This window comes from Mus caroli, unplaced genomic scaffold (assembly GCF_978045245.1).
Source record: "Mus caroli unplaced genomic scaffold, Mus_caroli_1 scaffold_7, whole genome shotgun sequence".
Classification (NCBI taxonomy): Eukaryota; Metazoa; Chordata; class Mammalia; order Rodentia; family Muridae; genus Mus; species Mus caroli.
Window position 1 is genome coordinate 40,543,914 of NW_028227262.1, and position 23,546 is coordinate 40,567,459.

Sequence of the window (23,546 nt, forward strand, 5' to 3'; positions counted from 1 at the left end):
TCTCAAACAATGTAGCATGATAGAGATTTGGGTAATGTCTGTGATATGTCAGAAATTATATGTAATTGAGATGATGCCAACTACATAGCAAGATGTATATATTATATGCCAACAGTGCTCTGTTTTGCATAAAGGATGTGGATTTGAGTTCCTCAGGAGGTCCTGAGTCCAATCCGCCCCAGATACTGAGCAATGTTGGTATTTCATTTATTTGGCAACATTTATCAGAAATCTCATCATGTTACATTTGTGTGTAAAGTTTTGGGCATTTGTAGACATAGCATCTTTAATTCGAAGTGGAGATGTTTGAAAAGCAAGTGAACACACCTAAGCACTTAGGAATGCATGTCTGTTTAATCATGTGCAGGGACGCAGTATAGCGTGATGTTTGGAAGAATTTAGTTTTAAAGTTGGATCCCAGTGTAGCCCCCACTAGTTGAATAGACTGAGGCAGGTTTTTAATGCATTTACTCAGTGTCTTTGTCTGTTAGTGAAGAAATAGTAGTCTGGGCCGAGGAGATGGCTCTGAGGGTTAGTTTGCTGTCATCAAGCCTGATAGGCTGAGTTTGATCTTTATATTGTGGATGGAAAGAAAACACACTCTTGAAGTTTTTCCTCTGACGTCCATGTGTGCTGTTGAAATGGATAACTTAAAAATTTTACTTCTACAAAAGCACTAAGTCAGTTTGGTCTTAAACACAAGTAACCAGAGACATCTGCAGAGACATCCCTAGACAGAAGTCAGGGCAACACTGCAAGGACCCAGACCTGGGACCACAATGCTCCGGTCCTCACTCTTGTCTTGAGGTTGCTCACTTGTTAAGCTCAAGTGCTTCCGAGAGGCCTCGGAGGTCTCTTAGACTGTGCCTTTACCACCCCAGGCTGTGTCACCACCTTGCTCAACTATACGTGCACACACAAACACTAAGTAAGTAAGAGGGATTAGAAAAAGCAAAGAAATAGTCTTTTTTTTCCAGTCTCTTGAGAGGTTTCCATGGTACTATGAAGAAAATGTTTAGTGTAAAGCTGGTGTGTAGTAAGCATTTCATAAATGCTAATTATAACTAGTGTCTTAATGTAATCAAAGTTTAAAAGAAATATTTGTAAGCTACAAGCGTACACCTTACTCTGAAATCTAATACATGGAAGAGATTTTTTTCTGGACCCTTTTAGAGATGTGGAGAAGAGCTATGCCATCTGTTAGCATGTAGTTATAAATAACACCTCTTCCCGTGGGCAGCCTCCACTTCATACCCAGTACAGGAAGTAAACACTGCATCTCATCCAGTGAGACAGTTCACAGCACTGGGCGCTTAGCACTTACCCACTTTCAGACTCTCCAAATAAAATCACAGAAATCTTTAAGTAGTTCTTTGAAAATAATGTCGAAGTTAAAATACCATTTGGTCTTTCCAAGACTTTTATCATGAATGGGTGTTGGATCTTGTCAAATGCTTTTTCCGCATCTAACGAGATGACCATGTGGTTTTTGTCTTTGAGTTTGTTTATATACTGGATTACGTTGATGGATTTCCGTATATTGAACCATCCCTGCATCCCTGGGATGAAACCTACTTGGTCAGGATGGATGATTGTTTTGATGTGTTCTTGGATTCGGTTAGCAAGAACTTTATTGAGGATTTTTGCATCAATATTCATAAGGGATATTGGTCTGAAGTTTTCTATCTTTGTTGGGTCTTTTTGTGGTTTAGGTATCAGAGTAATTGTGGCTTCATAGAATGAGTTGGGTAGAGTACCTTCTGTTTCTATTTTGTGGAATAGTTTGTGAAGAACTGGGATTACATCTTCTTTGAAGGTCTGATAGAACTCTGCACTAAACCCATCTGGTCCTGGGCTTTTTTTAGTTGGGAGACTATTAATGACTGCTTCTATTTCTTTGGGGGATATAGGGCTGTTTAGATCATTAACCTGATCTTGATTCAACTTTGGTACCTGGTATCTGTCTAGGAACTTCTCCATTTCATCCAGGTTTTCCAGTTTTGTTGAGTATAGGCTTTGGTAGAAGGATCTGATGGTGTTTTGGATGTCTTCAGGATCTGTTGTTATGTCTCCTTTTTCATTTCTGATTTTGTTAATTAGGATGCTTTCCCTGTGCCCTCTAGTGAGTCTGGCTAAGGGTTTATCTATCTTGTTGATTTTCTCAAAGAACCAGCTCCTTGATTGGTTGATTCTTTGAATAGTTTTTCTTGTTTCCACTTGGTTGATTTCGCCCCTGAGTTTGATTATTTCCTGCCGTCTACTCCTCTTGGGTGAATTTGCTTCCTTTTGTTGTAGTGCTTTTAGGTGTGTTGTCAAGCTGCTAATGTGTGCTCTCTCTAGTTTCAAGGCCCATACCTAAACATGATAAAAGCAATCTACAGCAAACCAGTAGCCAACATCAAAGTAAATGGTGAGAAGCTTGAAGCAATCCCTCTAAAATCAGGGACTAGACAAGGCTGTCCACTTTCTCCATACCTATTCAACATTGTACTTGAAGTCCTAGCCAGAGCAATTCGACAACAAAAGGAGATCAAAGGGATACAAATTGGAAAAGATGAAGTCAAAATATCACTCTTTGCAGATGATATGATAGTATATATAGGTGACCCTAAAAATTCCACCAGAGAACTCCTAAGCCTGATAAACAGCTTCGGTGAAGTAGCTGGATATAAAATTAACTCAAACAAATCAATGGCCTTTCTCTACACAAAGAATAAACAGGCTGAGAAAGAAATTAGGGAAACAACACCCTTCTCAATAGTCACAAATAATATTAAATATCTTGGCGTGACTCTAACTAAGGAAGTGAAAGATCTGTATAATAAAAACTTCAAGTCTCTGAAGAAAGAAATTATAGAAGATCTCAGAAGATGGAAAGATCTCCCATGCTCATGGATTGGCAGGATCAACATTGTAAAAATGGCTATCTTGCCAAAAGCAATCTACAGATTCAATGCAATCCCCATCAAAATTCCAACTCAATTCTTCAACGAATTAGAAAGTGCAATCTGCAAATTCATCTGGAATAACAAAAAACCTAGGATAGCAAAAACTCTTCTCAAGGATAAAAGAACCTCTGGTGGAATCACCATGCCGGACCTAAAGCTCTACTACAGAGCAATTGTGATAAAAACTGCATGGTACTGGTATAGTGACAGACAAATAGACCAATGGAATAGAATTGAAGACCCAGAAATGAACCCACACACCTATGGTCACTTGATCTTCGACAAGGGAGCTAAAAACATCCAGTGGAAGAAAGACAGCATTTTCAACAAATGGTGCTGGCACAACTGGTTGTTAACATGTAGAAGAATGCGAATCGATCCATTCCTATCTCCTTGTACTAAGGTCAAGTCTAAGTGGATCAAGGAACTTCACATAAAACCAGAGACACTGAAACTTATAGAGGAGAAAGTGGGGAAAAGCCTTGAAGATATGGGCACAGGGGAAAAATTCCTGAATAGAACAGTAATGGCTTGTGCTGTAAGATCGAGAATTGACAAGTGGGACCTCATGAAACTACAAAGCTTCTGCAAGGCTAAAGACACCATCAATAAGACAAAAAACCACCAACAGATTGGGAAAGGATCTTCACCTATCCTAAATCAGATAAGGGACTAATATCCAATATATATAAAGAACTCAAGAAGGTGGACTCCAGAAAGTCAAATAACCCCATTAAAAAATGGGGCTCAGAACTGAACAAAGAATACTCACCTGAGGAATACGGAATGGCAGAGAAGCACCTGAAAAAATGTTCAACATCCTTAATCATCAGGGAAATACAAATCAAAACAACCCTGAGATTCCACCTCACACCAGTCAGAATGGCTAAGATCAAAAATTCAGGTGACAGCAGATGCTGGCGAGGATGTGGAGAAAGAGGAACACTCCTCCATTGTTGGTGGGATTGCAAGCTTGTACAACCACTCTGGAAATCAGTCTGGCGGTTCCTCAGAAAATTGAACATAGTACTACCGGAGGATCCAGCAATACCTCTCCTGGGCATATATCCAGAAGATGTCCCAACCGGTAAAAAGGACACATGCTCCACTATGTTCATAGCAGCCCTATTTATAATAGCCAGAAGCTGGAAAGAACCCAGATGTCCCTCAACAGAGGAATGGATACAGAAATTATGGTACATTTACACAATGGAGTACTACTCAGCTATTAAAAAGAATGAATTTATGAAATTCTTAGCCAAATGGATGGACCTGGAGGGCATCATCTTGAGTGAAGTAACACAATCACAAAAGAACTCACACAATATGTATTCACTGATAAGTGGATATTAGCCCAAAAGTTAGGATACCCAAGATATAAGATACAATTTGCTAAATGCATGAAACTCAAGAAGAATGAAGACCAAAGTGTGGACACTGTGCACCTTCTTAGAATTGGGAACAAAACACCCAGGGAAGGAGTTACAGAGACAAAGTTCGTAGCTGTGATGAAAGGATGGACCATTTAGAGACTGCCGTATCCAGGGATCCATCCCATAAGCAGCTTCTAAACGCTGACACCATTGCATACACTAGCAAGATTTTGCTGAAAGGACCCAAATATAGCTGTCTCTTGTGAGACAATGCCAGGGCCTAGCAAACACAGGAGTGGATGTTCACAGTCAGCTATTGGATGTATCACAGGGCTCCCAATGGAGAAGCTAGAGAAAGTACCCAAGGAGCTAAAGGGATCTGCAACCCTATTGTTGGAACAACATGATGTACTAACCAGAACCCCGGAGCTCTTGTCTCTAGCTGCATATGTATCGAAAGATGACCTAGTCGGCCATCAATGGAAAGAGAGGCCCATTGGACTTGCAAACTTTATATGCCCCAATATAGGGGAATGCCAGGGCCAAAAGAATGGGAATGGGTGGGTAGGGAAGTGGGGGGCGCTATGGGGGACTTTTGGGATAGCATTGGAAATGTAATTGAGGAAAATATGTAATAAAAATATTAAAAATTAAAAAAAATGAAACAAAAAGAAAAAAAAATACCATTTGGTATCAGCTAATTGTTATATTCTCCCTTAAGTTGTTGATGAAGTATCATGCAGAGCACTGAGGTTGCATGAGAATGTGTTGAGTCCCTAGGAAAATGGAATGGTTCATCATTTCCACTTTAAGGGATGCTTAGAACCCTATCTGACCTGGCTTGCAGGACCAGGGCTTTCACAGTCTTATTCTGAGAAGTAGAAGTGATGGACTTTGGAGCAGGTTGTTAAGTCAGTGTAGCTGGTACCCTGTGCTTTCCATGGTTCATTTGGGTTCAACTGGAAGTCACCTTTCTTTAAGATGTATGCATTGTGGGCTGGAGAGATGGTTCAGTGGTTAAGAGCACTGACTGCTCTTCCCAAGGTCTTGAATTCAGTTCCCAGCAACCACATGGTAGCTCACAACCATCTGTAATTGGATCTGATGCCCTCTTCTGGTATGTCTGAAGACAGGTACAGTGTAGTCATATAAATAAGATAAATCTTTTAGAAAAGGATGCATGTATTGTTTACAATGAAAGAAACTCATTTCTATACATGTTAGTGTGAATCTATTAGGATTGGGTAGACAGGGATGTGGTGTACAGGATCAGCCCTGCTTTCTGAGCATGAAGGAGCACCTATACCTTAGGAGACACTGTCACAGAACTGTGTACTGCTTTCAGTAGACAATGGAAAAGCAGTTGCCTTGGTACAGAAATCCATGTGACTTGTTTTCTTTCAGCAATGGCTGGAAAATGCCTCTGTATTTAGGCTGACTGGTTTTTAGCACTTAGACTCTTCATATCCTTAATTTTTAAAATTACCGCTCATTTACCAGAGTGTGTATGTATATGCCGCTGGGTTTTTGGAACATTAAACTATTTTCCTGGAGCCTGGCTGCACTCTTTCTTCTCTTCCTCCTACCTGGCGTTGAAACCCTTGAATAAGGCATTTAAAGGAAGATTGTAGTAGCTTTTCTGGCATCTTTGGAAGAATGGACACACAGTTTCTCTGGAGACAGTGAGAGTGTGGTGTGGTAAAGGCACTGTCTAAAAGCGTAGCTCCCATGGAATGGAAGTGGAGGCAGGGCCTCTGAGGCCTCTATGAAGCACTTGAACTTAACAGATGAAGGACCTCAAGATCAAGATCAGAGCTCAGTGGTCCCAGGTTCGGGTCCTTGCAGTGCTGCCCTGACTTCTGTCTAGCTCATTCTGCAGATGTCTCTGGTTACTTTGCAGTGTGTTTAAGACCAAATTGACTTTGTGCTTTTGTAGAAGATTTTAAAGTGATCCTTTCCATCTTTTGTTTGTTGGTTTGTTTCTGATCTTTACTCCCCTTGTTTGCCAAATCCCAAATCACTGGTGGACAGTTACTCCACAGACATTTAAGTGTAGAGTGGTTGCCATGGAGTCAGTACATGTCTGTTGACATTCCCAATCTCAGATGGAACGCTCATGGTGAAGTGCTGAACAGAGCAAAGCCCTTGCTGTCAGGGGGCCTGTGTTATGCTACCAGAAATACAGGTAGAATGAGGTGGCAAATGCTAGTATGCCTCATTTTTTTTCTGTTTCTTGTAGCTGCCTCTTCTTCCTTTTCCTCTTTTTTCTCTCCTCTCCCTTTCACTTCTCCCTTTCCTTTTCCTCATTTTTTTCTTTTTTTTTTTTTTGTTTGCTGATGGGGAGGGAGTCGTATTATATATCCCCGTGTGGCCATAAACTTGCTGTGTTACAGGCTGGTCCGGCACTTGAAACCTTCCTGCCCTGTCTCTGCTGTTATTACAGATGTGGACCATCACACCTGGATCTGATACCGCTTCTGACATCAATGTGTATAAATGTATACATGTTTTCTCCTGGCAGGAAGCACGTGCTATTTTACTACAGCAGTTCTCCAACACCAGTGATCATCAGCTCAGGAGTTCTGATGTCCTGGTGTTAGCCGAGAGCCCACAAAAGTCCCCATTCCAGACACTAGCCTGAAATAGGGCAGTCAGATGACTTCCCCTGGCCCCCATAATGTGTAATGAATGTGTATTCATTCATTCCCATAACCACCTTCTCTAGTTTTTCATATATAAAATGTTTGAGGCTAGCCTGGAATATAGTGAGCCTTTCTCACTCACCGCCCCCCTCCCCCCAAAAAAAAAAACAAAACAAAACCCAGTGGGGATGTGGGACAGGTGAGGCTAATCAGTGTCCTTTGAAATCAGTGACCCAGTCACTCCTGGTTCTTCATGAGTTGTAGGCCTTTTCCTGAAAAGACTCTGGAAAGGAAGGCGTAGGTGCCTCAGCTGGAACAGCTGAGTCATTTGTGGCGGCAAAAATACGACACTAGATGAGGTAATCCACACAGACCACCTGACGGCCTGGGCTTGAACCCTGGCCCCGACCTACCTCTGACCTTGGTAGGCTTCTCACCTTGTCTCGTCCTTAATTCTTTATTTGAAAAAAATGGGGCAAATGACTGAGGGTCTGCACATGCCTGTGCTGGCATGATTGTTAATAGTTAATAAAGCCTTTGTCTTTTAAACATTTATTTAAATGATACAGTATGTGGTTACCTTATAATAATGATAATAATTGGATTTGTTACAGTGAATGGCCATTTTACAGATGTAAGACATAAAGCAGTACTTGGATATAGTGTGTATGTGATAAGTATGAACCTCTAGGTTTCCTTGCATGCTGCTTATCCTGTGAGAAGAATTAGTATGTTTAATACCATATTTTATGCATGATTCCAGAAGCAAAAATTGTAGGTTTTTAGACAATGGAGTGCCATCCATCCTGGTGTGAGCAACTTGGATGAAGTTTCAAGGATTCTCTTCCCTTTTGACCTAGCATGAGTAGAACAAACAGAATGAAGGAAATGGCTCTTCTCCTTTACCTTAAAAGCAGGGGGCACTGCTTGAATTCGCCACTGCAGGATTCTGTGCTTCTCTAATGAGAACCTGGGAAGCTGTTCATTTGGTTTGTGTCTCACATAGGCTGTGGTCCTAATTTGAACTTCCCTCTACCTTTGACCTTCCTCTGCCATCACCTTCCCCTTCCTCTTTTAATGCAATAATTAAATTTCTTTCTCTCTTGTTCTCTCTCCCCCTTTCCTCCTTCTCTCCTCCCTCCCCCTCTTTCTTTCTCTCTCTCTCCCTTTCTTTCTTTCTTTCTTTCTTTCTTTCTTTCTTTCTTTCTTTCTTTCTTTCTCTCTCTCTCTCTCTCTCTCTCTCTCTCTCTTTCTTTCTTTCTTTCTTTCTTTCTTTCGAGAAATCCTCTTGCCTCTGCCTCCCAAGTGCTGAGATTAAAGGCATTTACCACCATGCCCAGCTAGGGTACCCTTTTCATTGATTCTTTCCTAGGGAATAAATAACATTTCACCTAATTCAAAAAACTTTATTTTCAGTAGTGCTTTAATGTACTTACTCTTAAAATTCTTTTTCACGTGAATACTGAGCAAAAAAGAATTATTGGGACATCTTATTTTGTACCTTGGGAAGAGATTCTGTGACATCTCGAAGATGGTTGATTTCTTAGAGGCAAGGTCAGTTTGAGGGTCCATGGTGTGGACTCTGTGACTGCACAGCCCTCTGCTCAATAGCTGTGAGCCTAGGACAAGGCACACATTTCATTACTCTCCGGCTTCCAATTTCCTTATCCTTAAAATAATACTTCCTGTTTTCAGGTTCATCTTTGGGGATCAGATGGCATAAAAAGGCAGTAATTGTGATGTAGAACAGTGTTTTACATTATGGGATGTTTGAAAGCACAGTGCCTTTCTTTAAAGTGGGTGGGGGAGCGGCAGATGTGATGGTCAGCACCCATCACTCCAGCTCTTAGGATGTCGCAGTATCCTGGCTTACAGTAGTGGTACTTGGCCTAATAAAAGAAGATGGCAGAAGTGGCTGAAGAAACTTGTAGGAACGGTGAGGAGAGCCTGTCTTAGTCACATCCATGATGCCCCTATTGCTGTGTTAGTATGCATGCATGGATGATGTTTTTGTTGCCCTGGGCTGCTGGAACCTTGCCTGTAGGAGTCCATGTCATCTGCCAGCTGGAAGGCTTGCCTAGAAGTCAAGTGTGCCAGGGAACCCAGCACACAGTTAACCAGGGCAAGGGCAACTTAACTCCCAATTCTTAGCACTCAACTGAGTGCACTTCTCAAGGTTGTAGAGAATAAAATCTCTCCCATTAATCTGAATTCCTGTGCACTTAAAGTTCGAAGGAAGTCTTTGATGACCAGTATTTGGGGTCCTAGAAGACATAGTCTTTCTTTTCATTTATTTTAGTTTAAACACTTGTGTTCTTTGACTTTAAAAATGATTTTGTTTATAGAAAATTCCAAACATATAAAAGCAGAAACAAATACTCTGCTGAGCCTCTGTGCTCTCCAGTCAGCTTTACTATCAGCTCACAGTGGACCTGGCTGTCTCTGTGTTTGTTCCTTCTTGTCCCCAGTGATGTGAAGGAGGCACAGAGACCTATTGTCCGTGTGTTTGAAGAGACCTCTTCAGTAATTGCTTTAGATTTTGCATTTTCCTGAAAATGGCTTAGTCTTCTACTGCCTTACAGCTTACGCAGACTTTCATCATTATATGTTTTTTTTTTCCCCACTCAAAAACCCCAATTGTGGCTGGACATTCATACCTCCCAGTACTTGAAACACAGAGGTAGGCAGATCTCTATGAATTTGAGGCATCCTGACCTAGATAGGGAGTTCCAAGCCAGCCACATCTCCCCTGGTGCGACCCAGGCTCAAAACAAGCAAATAAACAAGCAAGTACTCCCCAGATTACCTTGGTATAATTGATATTTATATGCAACAAACCACATACATTTGAAGTGTTCATTTTAGTTCAGTTTGATAATTGTCCATGAAATATTCCCAATCAGAATAGTGACTATAGGAGTCATCTTGTGCCACCTTGTAACCTCTGTGTCTCATGCCCCAGAAATTTGTGATCCTCTTTCTAGAAACCACAGATTCTGTGGAATTGATTTCAGTTTCAGATAAATGGAATTATAGATTATGCATTCCATTTTGTCTCGCTTTTTTTTTTCATAATGCCAGCCTTTTACCTATTCTACAGATGTTATTGGGCTCCCACCAGGTACCATTTTGAAAGCTATAAAGGCCTGTTAGGAGGCTATTATAGTTGGTTCTGCTGACAATGATGGTGGTTTGAATCAGAGAGGTTGCCATGGAGATGATGAGCTGCCATTCATTAGAACTCTCCTTTGGAGGTAAAGCTAATTGGACTACTTGGATGTAAGGATAAAAGGGAGGGAGGATTTCAGGTCATCTCCCAGGATTGGGAGATATTTTGAGATAGTCACAAAACTGCTATTTAAATATTTTTAAAAGCAAAGAATAGCTTCCCTTGTCCAATAGAAAATTATGAATTTCAGTTTTTCTCTCTGGTGTTGGGATATGATTTGAATTAGGCTAGCAGAAAGACCTTAGGAAGAAGGGGAATATTTTTGGATTTTTTTCAATGTATATTGAAGTGACATTAACTCTGCTATCTTTGACCAACAGGTTTCTGTTTTGGTTTTAGTGATAAAAAGATCAATTCAACCAAGTCTGATGCCATGATTGAGTCAGACTGTACTTTGTGATGGTACTTTAGCTATGGTAATTTTATTATAGTATAAAACAGCCTGTCTTCAGTCTACAAGTGTTATTAACATACCATGAATTTTATTAGGACTTGGACAACTCTACTTGGGAATTGAGCATTAGACAAACTAGATCAAATGTTCTCTGTGGATTTGAATGTGAAGTTATACACTACCAGGGCTATTAAGTTCATGAGCACCTTTGGGAAATCTGAGTTAGTTATAAATTAATAATATGAAGTAACATCAGCATGACACAGATCTCCTGTCATTTGTTTAATGTGTTCTACACATTATCTCCTTCAGTCCCTACATGTGTCCAGAGAAGCTGGGATGGTTATTATTTCTGTTTTTCAAAGGAGGAACCTGGGGGCATAGAGGGGTTGCACAACTATCTCAAAGGCTCATTCAGTTCAGGAGCAGGATTTGAACCTAGTTTGATTGAACCCTTGGTTTTCATCCTGAGCTAACATTTGAGGTGAATCTTGAGTTTAATGAACAGCTGGGAGCAGGCGTGTTAGGCAGAGAGAGTAAGTGTTCCTGGGTGGCTGATGAGAAGTGCTATCGGTGAGTAGGAAGAACGCAGGGCTTCTAGGCAGCTGTCTGGGTTAGCTGAGCAGATACTTCACGGAGAGATCTATGAGGCCATTTAAAGGAGTCCTTGACATTTTGAATAGTTTCATAATCCCTCTTTTTAGTTTCTTAGAGGCAAAAAAGCTCATATTGCAAGTATGTGTACATGGTATGGTGTGGCTGATATCAAAGACATTTTCTGATTTCAAACAACTTGCATCTTGTTCTCCACTGCTTCTCCCCTTTCTCTTAGGCCTTGATTTCCATTATGATCAAAAAGAGAAGTCTGCAGTGGTTGTAAACTGCCTGATCTTCCCTGCACTGCCCACACTCTGCCAATGGCTTTGGGGCTGTATGTAGGCCAGCATCTGAGCACCACTGGAGTGCTCCCACACACTCCATATTTGTACCTGTGACATTTTCAGTGTCATGGCAGATCTTTTTCTTAGAGTCTCATTCATTTATTTTTTTAATTATTTGTACTTTTTTTTACAATGTTTTTATTAGGATGCATCAATTATACACAATAGTAGTTTTCATTATAATATTTTCATCCACATCTAGAATTATCTTTTTCACCTCATTGCCTTCTTATCCTGATCCCAATCATTCTGATTCCCATAACCCCTGTAACTAATCCTCGTGTGTGTGTGTGTGTGTGTGTGTGTGTGTGTGTGTGTGTCTCCATCTGTACATCCTAGTGAGTTTCATTAGGGTTGCTTATTGAGTTATGGGTGAGGGGTTTTTTGGAAGATTGTGGGTACTTTCTAGAAACTCATAATTATTTTCTGCTTTGACTGCATTGTGCTCTGTAGTACTGGCTTGTTTATAACAAGATGATTGTACGTGCTAGATTCCCTTTCTCTTCCCAACTCTGTGTGCATCTTCCTTTTCCAGCTATGTTCTCAGAGATCTCAGGGATCCACACTACACTAAGAAAAACACAATGAAAAATACATTTAAGATTCCTAATGAACTATATCTGATTGTATGCAGGAGCTCCTTATTAAGCCGGAGAGTTTCAGTTCGTACTGCACGGAATCTGTTCCTCCATTTTTTACGAAAAGAGTTTGAGAAGGAACTCATGATTAGCAGTTTTAGAGCCTCACACTCCTGCCACTTAACCTCTGTTTTCTTTCTTCTTCAAGCAATATTACAAATACTTGTTTAATGACTCTGCTTGGTGGCATTTCAAGTTTTCTGTTTTGAAAATGTTCAGATATAAATGAAAACAGGGATCCACAGCTCAGGCTATTAACTCTGTCAATATGGTTCATTCAGAGATGGGACCAACCAATAGTGAATGTGTGTCTGTGTGTACATCTACATGTGTAAGATAAATTTTTTACTGAGTTTCTTTTTATCATACTGAGCATCTATAATCCTATTTTAAATTTAAAATTTGATTCTGTCATACATACATACTGTATTATGAACTAGTGTTTTTCTTAGTGTAGTATGGGTCCATGAGATCCTCAGAAGATAACACAGTTGGAAAAGAAAGATGCACACCTAGTTGAGAAGAGCAGAGGGAATCTGCCACATAGGACCATCACCTGAAGTTCATGAAGGCAGACTGAAACTGCCAATCTGTCACTGCTTTCAGCTCTGAAAATGTGGATTCCTATAGACAGGACAAGTCCCCTTCATCCCTGAGCCTAGAGCACACGTGCTCTGGAGTCAGGCTAAAGGATGGATGGATGGATGGATGGATGGATGGATGGATGGTCCAAGGGAGGTAGCAGCAGCTGTAGATCAGCTTGGTCTTCTTCTATCAGTGTTCAGATCATGAAAACACTACAGTTCTTCTTGCTCTTTTGTCCTCCAGGCCTCCCAGGAAATGTCTCTCATAGCATCCCTTAACCAAAAGCCAGAAGGAATAGAATTCTGGGAATACAGTTGAGTAGAGCAGAGGCAGCACATTGTAAAGCTTCTCCATTTTAATAATTATACAGTCTAGTATAATCAAATACCTTTATATTATTCTAAAATAATATATTATTCTTTATATATTATTATAATATATAATTATAAAATAATATATTTCCAAGCGCTATGTGATTTTTTTACCTAAAACCTTCATTCAGTATGTGTCTAGAAAAGGTAGAAGTTTTAAGTAATACTTTTAATTCTTTGAGGAGAGGTGGGTCTTGAGAACTCTTCCTTGATCTGTTATGGAATTTTGACTGACTTGATCCTGTGAAACTGAGCAGATACATGCAACAACCATGTCCTTCCCAGAAGTCAGCTCTCCTACTCATTTGCTAGCTCTTACTTCTTTCCACCCCTCTTCTATGACATTTCTTGAGCCTTGGATGTTGGCAAGCTGATATAGATGACACATCCATAGAGTTATTCGTCCTATGAACTTTGACCAGTTATGAGTCTTACATAAGAATCTTCTCTGACCAAAGATGAGAACAACACAAATCCATATGTGTAAACATAAATATTTAGAAGGCAGTGTGACAGTATAGCCACTTAGCAAAAACAAAATCAGTAGGCTTCCCTTAAGGCCATGAACTTCTCAGTAATGGAGTTTTGACCAGGTATAAAATTCTTCCTGTGGAGCTGGGTTCATATCCAATCAGAAAGCAGCTGGTTACTCCTGTAACCATCACTCCACTGTTGGACGAATGGGCACATCTTGCCAGCATGTCAATATTGTAGCATTCAGGGTTCTGCACTAGGTAGTGATGTTTCTTTCCCCAGCAGCCTTGATAGCACCTCTGTTACTGTGTAGGCTAGCCATCTAGGAGAGAGTTTACTGGTCAGTTTGAGATTGATTTCTCTATGTACTGACCCAAAATGAGGAGTGTCTTCAGCAATAGGCTCTTACCACCTAACGATAGAACGACATCACCACTAATCCATTTATTTCTTTTGTTTGTATGTTTATGTGTGGACATCTGTATGTTTGTGTGCACACACATCAGTGTCCCAGTTTGTATCAGGAAGTCAGAAGTCAACTTGCATGAGTTAGTTCTCTCCTTCTTTCATATATAGATCTTGTGGATAGAAATTAGCTCATAACACTTGTGACAAGCCCTATAACTCCTGAGTCATCTCACCCACCCAAATTAGTACCTTTTTAAGGCTCTGTCGAATGTGAGTTTTTAGGGTCACTATTTTAGACACTTTGTCCTCTTCGTAATTTTCCTGTCTTTTTGGCAAAGTAGTAAGCATTTCAAACAGTTGTATCTAATCCTATGTCTTGTTTCATAGCAAAAGCAGTCTCATATATAGCAAATAGGTGAGCAGGTTCTAGGTCCAGGGCTGTATTGGCTGCTGCAGCTGGATTAGCCTGCAGTGGCTGTTAGTGCTGCACCGCTGTGAAGAGTGACACAGTTTTCGACTGCAACTTTATGTCATTGGAGTAGCAGAGAGGGAGCATTAGTTTTAACACCTTCCCGTTGGTGAATGACCCACTTCTTATATGTATTTTAACAAAACAAAATTAATCTTATATTCTAACACATACTGTGATAGTTGTGTTGAGAACTGAATTGGCATGAACCTCTGGTCTGACAGAATGTGGACAACCTCCAAAGCAGCACATGCAGGGATTTTCAAGCAAAAAGAGTCGTAAGCGATGTGGTCATCTTATAGGGTAGACGTGTAATTATACATGCTTGCAGTGAATTCTTGATCTATGCCTCCCCTTTTCCCATCTTCTTTTATGTGTATGAATGTTTGCTTGCATATGTTGGTGTAGCATGAGTGTGTAGTACCCACAGAGGCCAGAAGAAGGCCTCTAGTCCCCTGAGACTGAGGTTCCAGTTGTGAGCTGCCTTGTGGGTGCTGGGAATTGAACCTGGGTCCTCTGGAAGAGTAGCCAATGCTTTTAACAGCTGAGCTGTCTCTCTAGCCCCAAGTGCCTTCCTTTTGTACATTGATAAACTCACCCAGCGATTCTGGTGTAATAGCCGTCTAGTTCTAGATGTTCCTGAAGAGAAAGCTGTGATTTGAGCCTTTATTTTCACTGGTAGACTTTACATTTTTAGCATGCCAATTAATATTATCAATGTATCTAAGTGTTTTAGGGTCATAGGTATACCCTGAACTTGCAAAGGAATTATGTAGAGTCAGGAACTGAGTGTATAAAATACCTTGAAAGATACCTGCCCTTCTATCTATCCACCTGACAAGACTAGCATGATAGTGTACTGCCCCTCTTTGAGAGTGTGGTGGGCATAGTCCTTTTACCTTTTGTCTTTTAATCAATAGTCTTTGACAAACATGTTTTTAGCTAGAAATGGGAAAGTGAAACCAGGCGGAGGATTGTGCCCGGGCTTCTCTTATTTTCAGTAAACAGAGCAGATGGCTGCGTGATTAGTTTTCCTTTTGAACAACAAAGAAAAAACAAATCGTTCCCACCCCCACCCCCCAGCTCTGGCTCATGGGAGTTTCTTGGCGCTTCTTATATGCCTTTTGGAGAACACACTTGATGTTGAGGCTTTTATCTTGGCAGCTGAAGTGCCAGGATTTTCATCTCCATTGCCCTTTTATCAGAACTTCTTTCTAGAAGAAACAGACATACCTTTTGGCTGCTCTGTCTGTGTCTTTGTTCTCTTTACTGTTCCTTCTTGCCAGCATTAAGCTCTCTCCAACTTCCTGCCTTTCTGGTTTCTAAGGGGAACGAAGGCCGAGAGCTTCAGAGCACTGGTCCTGGAGCAAAGCCTGGCTGTGACTCTTCACTCTTCACTTTCCTTTCTCCAAAGAGGGGTTATTGATGGTGTAAGAATTAATACAAGATACTTACAACAATGCCTTGTTCCAAACGGCACTAAATCTAAAGTATTTTATTTTTAAAGAAAACTGTTTTGTTTCTGAATTACATTGAAAGTTACATGGTTCTGAAACTGTGTAAGGGAATCCTGGGTGATACACAGTCAGTTATTAGTCAGCAACAAGACAGCTCACTCTTGCTATCTGAATGAATAAGTTCGGTAATAATAAGGGTAAATCTGAATATCAGGGCGGTGAGGCAGGAGATGCTGCCAAGCAGTTTATGGCATGTAGGCAAAAAAATACAATTGGGAGATTAAAGGTAGATAGCTTTCTGTCATCACTGTCTTCATGCAGAGGCAGGAACTTGAGGTAGATTGTAGAAAGTTGGTAGTTGGACGTTTAGGGTCAATGGTATTCAGAAGGGTGTGAGAACATATACAATGTCCAGGACAGAGACACATGGAGAGTCTGGGTAGCCATGGGATGACTGCTTCTGCCAAATTGGACTCCTTTCCATTCTGTGAGGAGCATTCATGTTGTCCAGACTAACAAATGATTTTTCTCTTCATCCACAGAAGGGTCCCACTTCTGGGAAAGACCGAGTGAAGAAGGGTGGATCCTACATGTGCCATAAGGTCAGTCCAACTCTGTGGAGCTGTTCTTGTGGGTCACAAACTCATGGTAATATACTGCCCCAAATGAGGAAAAGTGGCACAGGGAACAGTAAGAGGAGAGACGGCTGTGAACTGCATCCTGTCGAGCAGATTAGCTGCTGTCTCTTGCACTGCTGAGAGACTTCTTCCTGTTGGCCTGTGAAACAGGTTGGGCCATCTGCCTCTTCCATACTCAAGTCTAGGACCACACCCTTAATTTCAAATGTCTGTCTATTTCTGAGTTCTCTGTTGAGATTCAAGCTAAAGTTATAAATGGAGGGTAGTTTGTGGTTTACCAAAATGGAAACACCCAAGTGTGTCAGGTGTAAACGTGCATTTTTGCTCCGTGAGCTGTGATTTCAGAGTCCAACCTGGCAATTCTTGTGTAAGCTGAGTGATCGGCGCCTCACAAGTAACCTTCATAAGGAATTTGGAAATAGAACCTGACCTTTCTTTTTTTTTTTCTGTTTGAGTCATGCATTTTCTGTGCCTGGAGCACTCAGCGTCTGTCTTCTGACTCTGTACTAAGAAGCATTTTGCAGTTTATTATTACCAAGAATCTTTGCTTGGTAACTGACTCAGTCCTAGAGATTTCAAACCATCTACAGTGGTTACTACAATTAAGTTACTAATTTGTAGTAGAGACATTAGCGAACTTTAACTCTGTCCTAATTCAGTAGCCCTCAAACTTTACCTTACTTCAGAATCATCATATGTACGAGATAATGCCTGGCTTTTCACGCCTGCCACCATCTGGCTAGATCTTTCTGCTGTATAGCCTGGATAGCAGGATGTTTTAAAGCTCTGCAAGTATTGAAAACACACAGCAAAGTTTGGTAATGGCCTGAAGAAACTCTAGCAGACAAACACGGGTGAGTTTGTAGGTGTGTGTTTTCTACAAGTTTCTTAGTTCAGAATCCTTGGCCATGTGATTCAGGAGGGAGGACGTTCATTCAGTTCAACTCAATTCTTGTTTCAAACGTACATTAAACTGGGCATGGCGGCACCTTCAACATCATCCATCATCCTTCAGGAGGCAGAGGCAGATGGAGCTCTGTGAGTTCAAAGTCAGACGGGGCTAGCCAGCTGAGAGACCTTGTCTTAAAAAACTGATTTTTTTTTTTAAAGGACAACATATCTGCATTAATATAAGATGTAGATAAGTTTAACTTTATGGAGTCTTAATTAATTAATTAATTAAAATTTTGAGTCAGGGGCTTGGTATGCTAGGCAAGCTAGTCTCCAACTCCCCAAGCAAAGCATTCTTTCTGCCTGAAACCCCCATAAATGGGAGTATGGATATGATCTACCTTACAGGGCTCATGTCTCATGCTGTTTGTCAGTTTGTTTGCTTGCCTCCTCCCTCCCTACCTGCCTCCCTCCCTCCCTTCCTCCCTCTATCCCTCCCTCCCTCCTTCCCTTCCTTCTTCCCTCTTTCTTTCTTCCTTTCTTTTCTCTTCTTTTCCTTTTTCTTCTTTCTTTCTTTCTTTCTTTCTTTCTTTCTTTCTTTCTTTCTTTCTTTCTTTCTTTCTTTCTTTCTTTCTTTCCTTCCTTCCTTCCTTCCTTCCTTCCTTCCTTCCTTCCTTCCTTCCTTCCTTCCTTCTTTCTTTCTTTCTTTCTTTCTTTCTTTTTTTTTCTTTCTCTCTTTTTTTGAGATGGGGTTTCACTGTATATCTCTGGCTTGTCTGGAACATACAACATAGATCAGGCTGTCCTTGAATTCACAAGGATCCACACACCTCTCTGCCTTCTTAGTGCTGAGATTAAAGGTCTGTGCCATCATGCCCAGCCCTCATGTCCCATAGAAAATAAACAATTTTTTGAAATTAAGTATTGAGCTACACTAGCTGTTATATTTCATACCACATTAAGGATATTCAAAGTTTTTAGTCATCAATGAAATAGATTTTGCTACATGCTTTTTGTACATGTGTTGAAACAGTATTCTTTTCCTTTTTAGTCAGTTAATACAGTATAATATGATAACGTACAATGATTGATTTCCATTTGCTTGGTTTTGTTTGTTTGTTTGTTTACGTATTTATTCTTGACTCAGTGTCTCACTATGTAGCCAAGACTAAGTTTGAAGCCCTGTGGACCCCAGACTCTCACATTAGCACCGGACCATGTCCAGCTTGACCGTGTCTCACTTCTTGAGCCATCACTACGCTCTCGCTGACTGTTGCACTGAGTCATGATGTGCTGTCTGTGTTATAAAGTTTAGATTCAGTTTTCTAGAAGGTTGAGAACTTTTACATATAATTAATGATAAGTAGAATCTTTTTGTTGTTCCTAGTAATTTTTGTGTGCTTTTGGTATGTTGCTGTGTTCATAAATTTAACTGCAAAAGTAGTCTTGAATCTTAAGGTGTTTTTTTTAATATTTAATATTAAAGAAGAGTTCGTGTAAAATTAACATCATTTCTTTCTGAAGTGCTTGGTAGAATTCCCTCTTAAAGACATTTGAACCTAGACTTGTGCATTTAGCCCACTTTTTCATTACTATAATGAAAACCCAAAACAATTACTTTTTTTTAAAAAAAAGAGAGAGAGACTTGGGCTGGAGAGATGGCTTAGTGATTAAGAGTACTGACGGCTCTTCCAGAGGACCTAAGTTCAATTCCCAGCAACCACATGATGGCTCACAACCATCTGTAATGGGGTTCGATATACTCTTCTGGTCTGTGTCTGAAGATAGCTACAGTGTACACATATAAGTAAAAATAAAATAAATCTTAAAATAATAGACGTTTTTGGCTTATGTTTTTAAGGCTCCAAAGTTGAGGAACAGCATTGGTGCTTATATTCATGCTGGGTCCAGAGTTGTTCTAAGGCATCACATGGGAAGTGATGGTGTGTGTGTGTGTGTGTGTGTGTGTGTGGTGTTTTGTGTGTGCACATTCATAATGATTGTTCTTCCTCTTTGTATAAAGTCAGTAAGATTCAAGCATAGTGACTCTACCCAAATGACTTTATCTAATCCCAATCACCTTCCCCACAGCCCTCACCTCTAAACAACATAAGGGTAGGCCTCACCCCTGTCATAGCTTTCAAGGATATACTCAAATCATATGGAAATAAAATTTTCTTGTTTAATAGATGCTTGGCTTTGTAGATTATCTGTTTCTACTTGGGTACACTCTGGTAATTCTGTCTTTTAAAGAATCAAATCTTTTATATGAATTTTTGAATTTATTATTTCAATCTCTGCATTTTCATTCATTATTTAAACCATTTCTATTTAATGAAATTATTAATATTATTGGGCTTGAATTAGGTCTCTTGAGGTTTTGATTTTTTCCTTTGCTTTATCTGTTCTTTTTTATTCTTTGTCTTTTTTGGATTAAGGTGTTTGTATCACTTTCTTTTGCTCTCCTTAGGCTTGTTATCTGTGACCCTATTTTAAAATGAATGGCTGATGTACAGCCGTGTTAATGATTAACTTTTCCTAGTCAACCTGTAGAGTACATCGTGTGAACAGTAGAATGACAAAACTGGATGGAATTAGAATTTTTCCAGAGAAAAATGGCAATTCCAAAAATAAGAAGAATGAATGTTATAATTAATTTTTAAAATATAAAGAATGTGGTGGTGCACGCCTTTAATCCCAGATCTTGGGAGCCAGAGGCAGGCAGATTTCTGAGTTCGAGACCAGCCTTGACTACAGAGTGAGTTCTAGGACAGCCAGGGCTACACAGAGAAACCCTGTATTGAAAAACGTAAATAAATAAATAAAATATAAAGAATGTTATAAATTAATTTTAAAAATAAATAAAATAAATAAATAGAAATAGTAAGAATGTTATAAATTAATTTTTAAAATATTTATTTTTATTTTATATGTATGAGTAATTTATCTGCATATGTCTGTGTAAAACTTGTGTGTTGAATACCCTTAGAGTTATGGAGAGTTATGAGCTACCATGTAGGTTCTGGAAATTGAACCCAGGTCCTTTAGAAAAGCAACCAACATCCTTAACCACTGAGCCATCTCTCCAGCCCTATATTAATATGTAAAATTCTCTGACTAGAAGGTAATATACTTTTGGTCATAAATCAAGGTCATTTTGCATTGTTAAAGTAAACTCTAATAATATGTCTAGTTTTTAAAAGAGAGTGATTTTATTCATTAAGAAAATCTTGTGTGTATGTGTTTGTGTTTATGTGTGTGTGTAGTATGGTGTTGTACGTGCATGTATGTCTGCATACCACTTGTATTCTCAGTGCCGTGGAGGCAAGAAGAGATCATTGGATCCCCTGGCACTAGAGTTACTAATCGTTGTGAACCACCATGTGGTTCTTGGAATCAATCCTGGGTTCCCAGAATCAAACCTGGGTCCTCTGGGGATAAGTGCTCATAACTGCTGAGCCATCTCTCCAGACCCCTCATTCCTAGTTTTTAACAGAGTGACTAAGTTACAGGAAGGAGATGGGCACACAGAAAGAGAGGCTTTGAGGTAGTACAGCAACCAGTTAAGAGCATAGGCTACCATTCCCTGATCTGCCGCTCACATGGTGTGGCCTTAGGCACACCATTCATATTTCTTGGCCTTGGTTTTTCCTAACGTGTGTAATGCACATGCTATTTATATCTTTCTCATAGGGTTACTGGAAGGATGCGCAGAGTCAGTAGATGTTAAGTTGAGGAACAGTTCACGTAATAAGCACTCAGGTATAGAGTTTGCTTCTTGGTGTTGTTGGTTGATACCTAACATTCCAATGTAGGATCTTCATTCCAGTTCACAGTATCAGTGCTACCCTTCTACCAGAATGACAAAGGACTTGGTCTAGTGTCATTTGAAAGAGCAATGGTACGTCCTAGGTTCTGGTACCGGCTTCCCGAGAATGATTTAATATGAGATACAACTGCCTTAAAAATGCCCTTTATCTGAGAAACAGTTTTCCTCTCATGGAAACCATATTTCTGTCCCACTTGAGTTGAAGGCCTCCAGGGTTGTAGGTCATTATCCTAACTGGATTGTTTCCTGAGCCAAGAGCACATCCTCAGCACAGATACTGAGATCACTTTTACAAAGTAATTAGCCATTTTGATGAAATCAGGCCGAAACAGGTCCCTCCTCCTACTCCCGCTCTTAATTAATAGAATGACCCATTTTCCAGCCACCCAAAGACCTGACTTCCTTTAAGAACCACTTTTCATGCTGAAAATAGAGGTAGAAATATATAAAGAACAACCAGAACATTCATAACCAGGACATTTGCTCTTTAATTGTGTCTCACTAGTGACCCATTATTGAAGTTTAAGAGAACTACTTATTAATACATATTTTCTGAGTGAATGGATGTGTGTAAGTAGAATGATAATAGCATGAATTGACTCTTTGCAAGTTCTGGGCCTGAGCTCTCAGCATGTGTGTGTGTGTGTGTGTGTGTGTACACGCGCGAGCACATGCACCCTACCGCTTGGGGAAGTGCTTTACCACCAAGTGATGTGCCCATCCCCTCACCATGTATATGATGAGGCTTTCTTTTTTGGATTCAGATTTTCATAGTTGTTTGGTTAATGGAAGGCCTCAGGCACTGCTGTGACCCAGTAGTAAAACCTTTAGTGATTGCTGATTTTCTTGAAAGTGTTTTGGTATACAAACAAAACAATTTCATTGCATAAAATTCAGAAAAGAAATAAAATGAGAAAGATGGCAATGAAAAATCAGATATCTTATGTCTTGGAGAAAACTATTAGATGGTATTCTGCCATGAGTTTTATATACTTTAATAAACTATTTTTCAAATTTGAATTATTTTGTGTTATACTCCAGATTTTCAATTATGGTCATAAAAACACATTTGTATATCACCAGTCTTTTTCTAGTGTCTTGTGTCATAGATGCAGAATCCTTTCAACACTGTTCTGAGCAGGCACTAAAAGGTCACCAGCGCTGCTGCAGCCTGGCTCCTGTAGCATACAGAATAATCCATGCAAAGAGTATTGCAGTCCCGTGCCTTAGCGTTATACTCCAGCTGTGCTTCAGCCAGCACATAACCTGCTCCCTGCCATCCAGGTAGCTCATGTGTACCCACAGCTGGAGCTGGAAGAGGTGTGTGTCATCTTCCCTGCAGACAACCCAGAATCTCAGAGGCCTGATCTAAGCGGGACAGTGATGCTCGTTTCTGTGAGGACAAGGCTCAGTGACAGAGTGTGTGTCCCCAAAGGAAAGCATTTGCACTGCTTGCTCCGCAGACTGGTTTGCTGGCTTCTTTGGGAGGGCTTGGTTTTGGTAGTTTCCATTTTTGCGGGGCTGAGGATTGCTTGCTCACGGTAGGCACGTGTCGAACAGTGAGCCCAGTCTCCAGGCCAAGACGAGTGTTCTTATGCACTTTTATGGCCGGCTTTATTTTATCAGCGAGGACAGATTCTGGAAGGCTCTGCCTAAGGTTAAATAACCACTGAGATTGGGTTGTTTTTTTTTTTTTCCTTGCTGGTCAAAAGATTAGCAAAATGTTTATTATAATTTTCACTTGTTCTGAGCCCAACCTCCTCAGACAGTGGACACTATGGTGTAATTCTGGTTAATTCTCTGCTCACATAGCTTGCTTTTTACATTAACCATCTTTGGCTGATTTTCTCTGGAATTCCAGTTTTCCAGTTCTTTGGGCATCTCAACTCCTCAGAGAGTCTTTTCCAAACCACCCTCTAAAAAGCAGCCACTGTTGCTTACAGTTGTCCCTCCCCACTTTTCCTTTCTTCAGAGCTAACCCCTGCTGGGAGCAGTGTTGAATGCTCAGTCAGTTTGCAGTCTGACTCCTCCCTTTAAGTGGCAGCCCTCTGATAACAGGGTCCTTGTCTGTCTGCTCTGATTGCATTCCTCATGCCTGAAAGTGCAGCTGCCATACTACAAGCACTCATATGTTTAGTAGAACCTTGCCGTGATGTCATCAGGCTATGTAGAATCTGGCTGTTGTTTTGCCTAATTTTTGCCCTTTTTGTGCTTCTGGTACCACTCTTTAGCCCCGTAATCTGCCTGCCATCCTCCTTT

General features: G+C 40.3%; 1 protein-coding gene across 1 annotated transcript in view; it reads left to right on the top strand.

Moving 5' to 3' along the window:
- The window catches only part of Sumf1 (sulfatase modifying factor 1), an 84,284-nt gene that overhangs the window by 56,122 nt on the left and 4,616 nt on the right, over positions 1–23,546 (top strand). Inside the window, exon 8 of the mRNA XM_021164694.2 lies at positions 16,472–16,531. Within this exon, the coding sequence (XP_021020353.1) occupies positions 16,472–16,531 (60 nt within the window). The remainder of the gene's footprint in view (positions 1–16,471; positions 16,532–23,546) is intronic.